The sequence below is a fragment of the Trachurus trachurus genome, assembly GCF_905171665.1.
Source record: "Trachurus trachurus genome assembly, chromosome: 21".
NCBI classification, from domain to species: Eukaryota; Metazoa; Chordata; class Actinopteri; order Carangiformes; family Carangidae; genus Trachurus; species Trachurus trachurus.
In genome coordinates, this window is record NC_139899.1 from 33,745,267 (window position 1) to 33,757,407 (window position 12,141).

The 12,141-nt window shown below is 39.8% G+C and overlaps 2 protein-coding genes across 2 annotated transcripts; one reads left to right on the forward strand and one right to left on the reverse strand.

Moving 5' to 3' along the window:
* Positions 1 to 658: 658 nt before the first annotated feature.
* LOC311004157 (olfactory receptor 4B13-like) lies at positions 659 to 6,887 on the forward strand (the record flags this gene model as incomplete). Its single annotated transcript, XM_083996103.1, has 7 exons — positions 659 to 1,558; positions 5,294 to 5,359; positions 5,515 to 5,536; positions 6,138 to 6,223; positions 6,306 to 6,440; positions 6,581 to 6,698; positions 6,817 to 6,887. 7 exons carry the CDS (start codon positions 659 to 661, stop codon positions 6,885 to 6,887), a joined length of 1,398 nt encoding a protein of 465 aa, XP_083852229.1.
* A 3,028-nt stretch (positions 6,888 to 9,915) lies between these two features.
* Positions 9,916 to 11,146, reverse strand: LOC311004158 (galactose-specific lectin nattectin-like; the record flags this gene model as incomplete). The annotated part of the gene is made up of 6 exons (XM_083996104.1): positions 9,916 to 9,986; positions 10,105 to 10,222; positions 10,364 to 10,498; positions 10,581 to 10,666; positions 10,900 to 10,921; positions 11,081 to 11,146. The coding sequence occupies 6 exons, from the start codon at positions 11,144 to 11,146 to the stop codon at positions 9,916 to 9,918; spliced, it is 498 nt and encodes a 165-aa protein (XP_083852230.1).
* Positions 11,147 to 12,141: the final 995 nt, after the last annotated feature.

Genomic DNA, 12,141 nt, shown 5'->3' on the forward strand with positions numbered 1-12,141 from the left:
GTTCAGTATGTGCACAACAATTTAACCAATTAACTGAACTCTGACAAAAGCTGTTTAATGAATTTGACATTTATTTTGCAATTATGTGAGAACAACCAGCTACACTGACGTGTGTCTCTTATCAGTCAATCTGTCAGACTTTATCTGTATTGCTCTTTTCAGACTAAAACTGCTAAATGAACTGTGTTACAGAAAAAATAAAATAAAATAAACACAGTCCTTCTGAAAAGTATGTGTTGTGTATACACATTGTGTGTCTCACCTGCCATGTAAACAACCAGGTAAAAACACTTTTGATCCCTTTGGGCCTGTTTGTATCAGTGGCTGCTCTCAGTGCAGCAGATCAACAGTATAAATGTGTCAGCTGCTTGTGTTCAGATCAGAGGGGGGAGGAAGCTGCTCGTCTTTACATGAACTGACTCTTTCCTCAATGATTCTTCTAACTTATATAGCAAAGCATTGTGTTGTATTGTTGTATATTGTGTGCGGCTGATGTGAATCCCATGCATGCTGACTTGTTGTGTTTTCAGTCTTGGTCGATTATGAGGACATTTTAAAGACAACACTCTATTTCAATTTTCTGTTCTGAGGTCTATCTAATTACCTCCCTCTGTCCATCACTGACTTGTTGTATTTCAGCTCAGTGTCTTGTGTCGAGATGAGGACCAACACCAGCCTGAATCCTCTCTACTTTAACCTGACTCTGTTTTCAGACTACGGGCCCCTCAGATATCTGTTCTTCAGTGTCAGTCTGCTGATCTATGTGACTATAATCTCTGCCAACACTGTCATTATTCTGACAGTGAGTCTGGAGAAGTCTCTGCATCAGCCCATGTATGTGTTAATCTGCTGTTTGTCTGTAAACGCTCTGTACGGCTCAGCCGGCTTCTTCCCCAGGTTTCTGATGGACACACTGTCTGACACTCACCTGATCTCACGTCCGTTCTGTTACATTCAGATCTTTGTGATTTACACGTATGCGACATATGAACTAACTCTCCTCAGTGTCATGGCCTACGACAGATTTGTTGCTATTTGCCAGCCTTTACACTATCACAGTAAAATGTCCTTTAGGATTGTGTGGGGTCTTGTGAGCATTGCTCTCCTCTACCCCCCATTCATATTGGGTATAGCTCTCTACCTCAGTATCCGACTGCCTCTGTGTGGAAATACAGTGCACAGGATCTTCTGCTCTAACTGGCCTGTGGTTCAACTCTCCTGTGTGGACACGAGTGCAAACGCTCTCCTGGGTCGAGTACTCTCTGTACTGCACATCTTCCTCCCTCTGTTCTTCGTGCTGTACACCTACCTGCGCATCCTGATCGTCTGCAGGAGAAGCTCGTCTGAGTTCAGAGGAAAGGCCTTACAGACCTGCCTGCCTCACATCGTGACCTTTGTGAACTTTAGTATAGCAATTTTCTGTGAACTTTCACTGAGTCGCCTCAAGGAGAAAGAAGTGAATCCGTTTGTCTTTGTTGCTTTATCTCTGAAGTTTGTGATCATCCCCCCGATCATTAACCCGCTGATCTACGGCCTGAACCTGCCCCAGATCAGAGGAGTTATTTTTAAATCGTGCAGGACACGCAAATTAGTTCCTTCATGAAAACCCAATAATACAACTCAGCCTCTGTTGTTTAGAAGTAAAGTGCTTTTGTAGTTTGTAGATGTCAAATTATCTGCAGTTTGTCATCACATGTTCTTTCACCTAACACGGATGTAGACAAAAAGAGAAATTGCACAATCGTGCAGATATTATTATTCTGCACGAGTTTGGAATAATATTATTTATATCCTTCAGGTTGTTTGTTTATTCCAACTCTGCCTCATCAGATCATGACTGTGGCTGACCGAGACTCACAACCTGGTGTAAATTGATTGATTGATTGATTGATTGATTGATTGATTGATTGATTGATTGATTGATTGATTGATTGATTGATTGATATCTTTATTTCGATCATGTAAACGACAATGTAAAAAAAAGAAGAAAAAAAAAGATAAAATAATAATATAATAAGGAAATAAGTGAACAGCAAAAATGTACACACAAAAAAAGTAACATCTCATAAGCAGCGCAGTTTACATGAGCGAAAAGGAGTAGGAAGAAGTATAAACTTATCTAATCCTACCCCTATAATTTTAACTATATGTTCTAATTAAACATTTTACACATTACACATTTTAATCCAAATAGTAAGCAAGAAAACACCTTGTGTGAATTATTCAATGTACCTCTGGAGAATCATTTCTTTATGTCTCTTTTTAAACATGATTACACTTGAAATGTTTTTGAGTTCAGTACTCATATTATTCCACAGTTTTACTCCACAAATGGTGATACAGAAAATGTTCCTCCTCTCAGCTGCTCAGACTCTGTATCACTCTGCATGGGGAAATAAAACCATGGATTTACAGATCATTACTCACTGTCTGATTTCATCTTTTGTTTTACTTGATCACAGTTAAACTGAGTCACATCTGGATCTGTTCTGCTGTGGCCCATCTCCACTGCAGGTCTGGACCAGATCAGTCCAGTCCTGATGTAAATCACACACACTTTCATCCAGCAAACACTTACACAGCACAAAAACCTCATCGGGCCCCATTCACAAACCACCGTCCTTAAGAGCAAATCTGTTCCTAAGTCCTACTTATGAAGTTTTTACTAAGATTGTGGCATTCATGAATTTTTTCTTATCCAGAATTTGTTCTTAGATAAGAACAAAATCTACGGAATTCAGGAGCATATAGCTACTTACACACTTGTGCAAAAATAATTGATTATTGCGTTTTTCTCTGTTCTGCAGTTTTATATTTTATATGATTTGAATTAGAATCATTTTCTTATCGTTTAGGATGTTTTTAGTAATTATTTCACAAATCATTTTGGATTGGTGCAACCTGGACTTTTTTTTTTTTTTTAGAGAGAGATTTATCTGTTCATGTTATAGGTACAATACAATGAAATATATTGAATATTAGTAGCATTCCCCCCACCCAACTGGTCAGACCTAGGATTCTTACAGCTACAGTCGAAACAGTTTATAGACAATAAATGATAATTTGCACACTCTTCCCTCTTTACATGATGATTGAGTCTGTGGCAAAACAAAGGAACATGTAGACTGACAGTAATAATAATAAAACTCTTGCTGAAAGACTATGTTGACTATTTCCCCCCTCTCAGCGTAAAGTCCTATACTTCATTTTTATTTTTAAAATTCATAACCTGCACTTTTAATACACATACTGAATATATTAAATATATTAAACATACAGTATGTTCTTTGTTCCACGTGAGATGTTTCAGATGAATTCAGATCACTGTGGCTGTCAGCGCTGATTTAAGATGAGGACATCGAGTCATTATCATTAACAGAGTACTTCCATACCATCATTATGTTGTTATTTCTAATTGTCCTCATTCTACAGGTGTCTCTGCCCCCCCACCCCCCACCACCCACCCTGCTCACACACACAGACACACACCCCTCCCCCCTGCTCTGCTATGAAGACATGTTGTTTTGTGGCATTTCAACAGTTCACTCCAAACGCTGCTGAAGAGGACACACCTGTACACCAGGTAACACGTGTGTTCATCTGGAACATGTGAGGTCAGTGTGAGCCATCGTTCACACACAAACAGCTTCACAGACAAAACTCATTCAAAATCAACCAAAACAACAGAAATCAATAGTAAATGTTTGAGACGTTGAAGCTGAGGAATGTTTCTATTAAACAGCTACAGAACTTCTTTGTCCAACGGCACACAAATGCACCACTGGTTCAGATGACCCCGAGGTGTGAGCCCTTCAGGTAGCCTACTTAACATCTGACCCTGTGGATGCAATGAGTTTTATCTGCCCTGGACACACACACATGAATGAAGCGATGACATTTTATATTAAGAAGGTCAAAGGTCACTGCACACTGACGACTGGTTTTTATAATGGAGTATTGAGCCACATTGAGAAAAAAACAAACACAGGCTTCGAGAATAAAGTCATAACATTACGAGAATAAAGTCGTAAATTTACGAGAATAAAGTCGTACATTTCCTACGAGAATAAAGTCATAACATTATGAGTATAAAGTCATAACATTACGAGAATAAAGTCGTAAATTTACGAGAATAAAGTCGTACATTTCCTACAGGAAAAAAGTCATAACATTTCGAGTATAAAGTCATAACATTACGAGAATAAAGTCGTAAATTTAAGAGAATAAAGTCATACATTTCCTACAAGAAAAAAGTCATAACATTACGAGAATAAAGTCGTAAATTTACGAGAATAAAGTCATAAATTTACGACAATAAAGTCGTACATTTCCTACGAGAAAAAAGTCATAACATTACGAGTATAAAGTTATAACATTACGAGAATAAGGTCGTAAATTTACGAGAATAAAGTCATACATTTCCGACAAGAAAAAAGTCATAACATTACGAGAATAAAGTCGTAAATTTACGAGAATAAAGTCATAAATTTACGAGAATAAAGTCGTACATTTCCTACGAGAATAAAGTCATAACATTATGAGTATAAAGTCATAACATTATGAGAATAAAGTCGTAAATTTACGAGAATAAAGTTGTACATTTCCTACGAGAAAAAAGTCATAACATTACAAGTATAAAGTCATAACAATACGAGAATAAAGTCGTAAATTTACGAGAATAAAGTCATACATTTCCTTCAAGAAAAATGTCATAACATTACAAGAATAAAGTCATAAATTTACGAGAATAAAGTCGTACATTTACGAGAATAAAGTTGTACATTTCCTACGAGAATGAAGTCATAACATTACGAGTATGAAGTCATAACATTACGAGTATAAAGTCATAACATTACGAGAATAAAGTCGTAAATTTACGAGAATAAAGTCATACATTTCCTTCAAGAAAAATGTCATAACATTACGAGAATAAAGTTGTAATTTTACGAGAATAAAGACGTAAATTTACGACTTTATTTTTATTTGTCAATGTGGCCCTAATGCTTAACATTGAGGGTTGCTCATAAAGCATAATTAGGCACACAGTTATAATTACAGACAGTAATCAAACATCATTACATTATTAGACTGATTACAGGTGGAGTCACATGTCTCACATTCCTCAGCGCTCACAGACTATATAAGCAGTGTTTCCACCTGTTCAGTCATCAGCTGCTCCTCTCTGAGAGACATCACCTGAGCTACAAGGTAAGACTCACCTGTCTCCTCCAGATGTGCTGCTCACAGCTGTCACTTCTTCATCCACTGTCACTGACGTTGTGTTTCTGCTCAGATGGCGTCTGCTTCTCACTTCCTGCTCCTCCTGGGTTTGACCTCTGGCCTGCTGGCTGCAGCGTCCGTGAGTACAACCACACACACACACACACACACACACACACACACACACACACACACACACACACACACACACACACACACACACACACAGAGGGCAGAATGAGTGTTGATATTGTAGTATTGTTGATGTCACTGACTGATGCTCTGTGTCCACAGGGCTGTGACGACGCCGTCAGAGGTCAGTGCTGTTTTAAAACCATCATTTATTCTCTGTTTATTCTGTGAGTCGGTTCGTCTCTGATCAGAGTCAGGACTGAACAAAGTGACTGATGTAGAGCTTTTATTCTGAAAAATTTTGCCTACTTCCTCAATAATCACACCAGAGAAACAATTTTAACATGTCTTTCCAAGAACTACAACTCCCATGTCATAAAACTACAGTCTGGTAGACCTGGTTGTGTCCTCAGTGTATCAGAGTGAAGACAGCAGCAGCTGCTCATTACGTTAGCATGCTATCCTTAGCATTAAAGGTGTACAGAAAGGAAAATTTAATTTGAGCCCACTCCTTAGGATGCTGATTACGTTCAGAAGCAATCAGGAAATGCTCCGAAGGCGAGACCGTCCTATTGACCAATGGTTGACGCGGCCGTCGTCGTCGTTGGAGCCTCCAAAGTCGTTGCCTCAGTAGAACGCGTAGGCCGAGTCCTCTGAAGGCTGCAGCCACTGAATTGTGACTTGTTTCAGCAGCTAGGCCTTTAGATATTTATATCATATTCTTTGTACATAATCTGTTTTAATATATTTTTATATGCTGTTCTAACTTTGGCTTTGGCTTGCAGCTCCTAGCTGTCCTCCAGGCTGGACTCAGTACGGCTCCCGCTGCTTCATCTTCCACATGAACTACAGGACCTGGCTGGAAGCAGAGGTACCGGCTGAAACATCAGCAGCTCTGTGCTTCTGGCTGAATAGAAACGCTCATCAACTCCATCTCTCTCTTTCTCCATTAGACTTTCTGCATCGCCAACGGTGGGAATCTGGCGTCCATCCACAACCTTGATGAACACTTCTTCATCAAAAACATGATTTACAGATCGGCAGGCTACGACTACGAGAGCTGGATCGGTGGCTTCGATGCCATAGAGGTGAGACACTGAACGATAGTATAACATCTTTACCATGAAGCATTGTTACAACAAACACCAAACATACATTCCCTCACTTGTGTGTTGTTACATCTACATATATGTTTCTGTCTGACCACAAAATTACCTTTGTGTTGCAGGAGGGCACCTGGATGTGGACCGACGGGTCTCCATTCAACTACAGACGGTGGTATGACTATGAACCAGACAATGGTGATGGTGGTGATTCAGAGAACTGCCTGGAGACCAACGTTGATTGTAAGGATATAACTTTTAAACTATACACAATACAAAACCTTGTGATGTCAATACAGCAGTTTTTCTCAATGTTCAGTTCATGACTTTGAAGTTAACATATTTGTTGAACTCTCTACAGACTACTTCTGGGGTGATGAAACTTGTGACACGGAAAATCCCTTCGTCTGCTCCAGGGACGCTGCAGTCTGACTTTCACCCTACTGACCTTAGTGACCGTGACGGTGGACGCTCTGTGCACCTGCAGTCTTCACCTGGGTGTTTGAACATTGGTGTTGGGTAACTTATCTTGTGTGAAAATTTATGTTTTTTCTTTATTTTGCTGATTCCTGTCTGTTTAACCATGCTAAAGCTGAAATAAAAGACATGTTTAAAATAACAAACTCTGGTCTTTCTGTTTAATGCTAAGAGAAACAGAATCAAAACAAAACATGGAACTGTGAGCAAATCATTTTATTTCAGTTCAAAGGTGAAATCATGTTGTGAATCATTTGGTTTTTATTCTGTCGGGGGGCTTCAACGTTTTTCAGGTAAGGGACCCCCAAACTGATGGAGAGATGGAGCAGGGAACCCTATATTGTATAAAATAGTGTTTTATATTTAACTGGATCTAGTGCCATGAATATACATACCTAATCTATTCAAATAATACACAGGTTCATATATTAAACATAGGGTGAGTAATTCACTGGAATGGGCATTATACTTTGTTTGAATTCACCAAAAACTAGTCACATGTCAGAAAAAAGTCCTCTACTTACCTGGTGTGGCTCATTTCTACTCTATTCCTCTTTTTTTTTAAAGCAGAAGTCAGTGAGCCTCTTTTACAGGGATTTCTTTTACCTCTCTCTCATTGAATGTAACTACAGTCAAGTGGTTAGATCACTAGGCTGATGACCTGAAGGTTGCAGGTTCAAATCTCGCCCCAACAACTTTGTTAGTGAATCATTACCCCAGTCTTCCTCTGTTGATTTCTGGTAACTTGCTCCTTGTTTAAACTGTTTAAACTACAGCTGCATCGGACAGTGTTTGATTTATCACGGTATAAAATTCAGTATGTTTTATCTACCTCTGTGGTTGAGAGGTTAGTTTGCTGGGTTGCCAATCATGTAGTCCAGGGTTCGATTCCTGAATTAGCTGCTTGTGTTACATGCCATTCCTGTACCTCAATAACCTTGTTGATGCACTTTCCACCTGATCTGTCTCTTTACCTCTTTGTCTTTCTCTCTTGGTTTATGTTAACATGTTTCTTGTTTATACCGATGCTCTCAGATTGGAATGCACTGAAACTTTGAACTTCAAGGCAGTGGCAGAGACAAAGCAAAGCTCTTCAATGATTTCCATTCAGACATTGTGTCTTGTCATTTCTTGTCCTGCGCTGCCTTCTGATGAATGTCACAGGCAGAATTCACCTCCCCTCCCCCGCTTTCAATTAGCTACAGGTGTTCGTTAAGAGACTCATTGATTGCTTGTTACTTATGAAAATTAATTTAAAAAACTTTCTACCATTCAGCTATCATTACACAGTCTATAATTCATGGCAGTGAGAAACTCTGCATATTATGTGATGCATGAGCAACCTTGATAATGCATATGCCCCCCACCTTTTCTCTTTCTATCTACACTTTTTTTTAAAGCAGAAGTCAGTGAGCCTGTTATACAGGGGTTTCTTTTCCCTGCCTCTGAATGCAACTGTAGTCAAGTGGTTAGATCACTGGGCTGATGATCCTAAAGGTCTATTGACCATGAGCTTGTCAGTTCGATTCCTCCCTTTGCATGTTGATCACTACTTGCACTATTTGTCAATTGCGTTTGCTAATTCAGCAATGGTGCTCAGCTGCTTTCAGCATTCACACGTATTTCCTCCAGGAAATACAAATTCTAGTTCCTACATATCATACCTTTAAAGGAGCATTATCGCAAATACAGCAGTAATAGCATAAAATAAGCTGAAATATGCAAAAGATGGGTCGGGGGGAGCCATAACTAAATTTACAAAAAAAATCGCCAACAGTATAGTGTCCGTGGGGCAAATGCAGCATTTGTCTTTGTTATGATCCAAGCTGGCCCGACGCTTGCTGCGTTCGATTGCACTCGGAACTCGCAAATCCGATCGGAAAAATGCAACAGTAAATTGTAATGTAGCAGTGTTAGGCTGCTTACAGTCACTGAATCGCTCGGTAGAACACTTTGTCTCCACGTCCCTGTGTCTTTCTTCAGCTGTCCTCTCAGCGTTATTAAGGAGGAAGTTGCAGTTGCTGTTGTTGTGGTTGTGCGCGACGTAGAGCTGCCGCTTCCACTAGCGAGTTTTCTTTTTCCCGCGATTGCACGTTCATTCAGCCTGGTGAGGGAGGAGGAGGGGGGAGGAGGGAGGGGCAGGGGGGGGCGACTAAACGAGGCTGCTCTTTCTCTCTGACAGCTGCGGATATGCTCCGCCTGCTCCATCTAGTGGCCGAATTTGGTTGCCAATTTGGAAAACCTCTCAACCACCGACAAGACAAGCTGTCCTCATCCCTCTCCACATCTATCAATATAGGCCTATTTTTCTGGAGTAAAAAGTTTCCAGAGGAGGACCCGCCCACATGTGTTTTCACATTTTTGTTTCAAATAAAGACATCAATTTGAATAGCTTGTATTCATGATTTTCTTGTATTTGACAGACATTGTTGATATTGACATTGGTATCAGTTAACAAGATCTATTTATAAATGGCAGTGGCACGGCCACCCTACTCACCCTATGTTTAATATATGAACCTGTGTATTATTTGAATAGATTAGGTATGTATATTCATGGCACTAGATCCAGTTAAATATAAAACACTATTTTATACAATATAGGGTTCCCTGCTCCATCTCTCCATCAGTTTGGGGGTCCCTTACCTGAAAAACGTTGAAGCCCCCCGACAGAATAAAAACCAAATGATTCACAACATGATTTCACCTTTGAACTGAAATAAAATGATTTGCTCACAGTTCCATGTTTTGTTTTGATTCTGTTTCTCTTAGCATTAAACAGAAAGACCAGAGTTTGTTATTTTAAACATGTCTTTTATTTCAGCTTTAGCATGGTTAAACAGACAGGAATCAGCAAAATAAAGAAAAAACATAAATTTTCACACAAGATAAGTTACCCAACACCAATGTTCAAACACCCAGGTGAAGACTGCAGGTGCACAGAGCGTCCACCGTCACGGTCACTAAGGTCAGTAGGGTGAAAGTCAGACTGCAGCGTCCCTGGAGCAGACGAAGGGATTTTCCGTGTCACAAGTTTCATCACCCCAGAAGTAATCTGTAGAGAGTTCAACAAATATGTTAACTTCAAAGTCATGAACTGAACATTGAGAAAAACTGCTGTATTGACATCACAAGGTTTTGTATTGTGTATAGTTTAAAAGTTATATCCTTACAATCAACGTTGGTCTCCAGGCAGTTCTCTGAATCACCACCATCACCATTGTCTGGTTCATAGTCATACCACCGTCTGTAGTTGAATGGAGACCCGTCGGTCCACATCCAGGTGCCCTCCTGCAACACAAAGGTAATTTTGTGGTCAGACAGAAACATATGTAGATGTAACAACACACAACAAGTGAGGGGATTTATGTTTGGTGTTTGTTGTAACAATGCTTCATGGTAAAGATGTTATACTATCGTTCAGTGTCTCACCTCTATGGCATCGAAGCCACCGATCCAGCTCTCGTAGTCGTAGCCTGCCGATCTGTAAATCATGTTTTTGATGAAGAAGTGTTCATCAAGGTTGTGGATGGACGCCAGATTCCCACCGTTGGCGATGCAGAAAGTCTAATGGAGAAAGAGAGAGATGGAGTTGATGAGTGTTTCTATTCAGCCAGAAGCACAGAGCTGCTGATGTTTCAGCCGGTACCTCTGCTTCCAGCCAGGTCCTGTAGTTCATGTGGAAGATGAAGCAGCGGGAGCCGTACTGAGTCCAGCCGGGAGGACAGCTAGGAGCTGCAGCACAACACACACAAGACTTCTGATTAATCCCACTCATTCACTTGTAACAGCAGCACAGAACTGAACAAGCCAAAGTTACCTCCTTTTGTGATTATTGAGGAAGTAGGCAACATTTTTCAGAATAAAAGCTCTACATCAGTCACTTTGTTCAGTCCTGACTCTGATCAGAGACGAACCGACTCACAGAATAAACAGAGAATAAATGATGGTTTTAAAACAGCACTGACCTCTGACGGCGTCGTCACAGCCCTGTGGACACAGAGCATCAGTCAGTGACATCAACAATACTACAATATCAACACTCATTCTGCCCTCTGTGTGTGTGTGTGTGTGTGTGTGTGTGTGTGTGTGTGTGTGTGTGTGTGTGTGTGTGTGTGTGTGTGTGTGTGTGTGTGTGGTTGTACTCACGGACGCTGCAGCCAGCAGGCCAGAGGTCAAACCCAGGAGGAGCAGGAAGTGAGAAGCAGACACCATCTGAGCAGAAACACAACGTCAGTGACAGTGGATGAAGAAGTGACAGCTGTGAGCAGCACATCTGGAGGAGACAGGTGAGTCTTACCTTGTAGCTCAGGTGATGTCTCTCAGAGAGGAGCAGCTGATGACTGACACAGGTGGAAACACTGCTTATATAGTCTGTGAGCGCTGAGGAATGTGAGACATGTGACTCCACCTGTAATCAGTCTAATAATGATGTTTGATTACTGTCTGTCATTATAACTGTGTGCCTAATTATGCTTTATGAGCAACCCTCAATGTTAACCCTCTATTGCATAGCGTTGCCATATGACAACAATTACTTTATCTTCATTTTTCTAAAAAGCTATGATATTTTTTGTTTGTTTTTACAGTTAGGTGTGAAAATGGGGCTTTTACTTTGAAGGACATACAATTTATGAGGTCAAATGACCAAGATATCCTGTTTGCCAGTCCCTTTTGCTCATGGACATTTGCCATGTAAACATCATTGTGTGGGGCTCCCAAAGACTGTCTTTTATTCAGAATTTTGGAAAATTTTCATCAAATAAAAAACTGAAATCACTATCTGGGGAAAGTAAACTTTATTTTTTTTTTTTAAATTTAATTCAGTTTTGATGTAATAGTATTTTTGTAATATACTAAAATACATTTGTTGCCATATGGCAACAGTATGCAAATATGGAAAATTCCTGGTGCATTCAACGCAATGGAGTCCCATTGACTTACATAGCATGAACCCTGAGACTATGTTCACAACCTTTTCTTATATTTTAAAGGTAAAAACATTATATTTTTTTTATATTTTGTGATTAAAGGTATTTTGTAACATATTATCTAAATGGACTTGCACTTATATCTTCTAGATAACTGAATGAAATGGCATAAAATGAGTGATTCAATGTACTTCATTGAGACGGGTTCCAGGTTCCAGGTTCTCAGACATTTTAGATAGGTTAACTGTTGAAATTATACAATGTTTTTATTGTATAAAT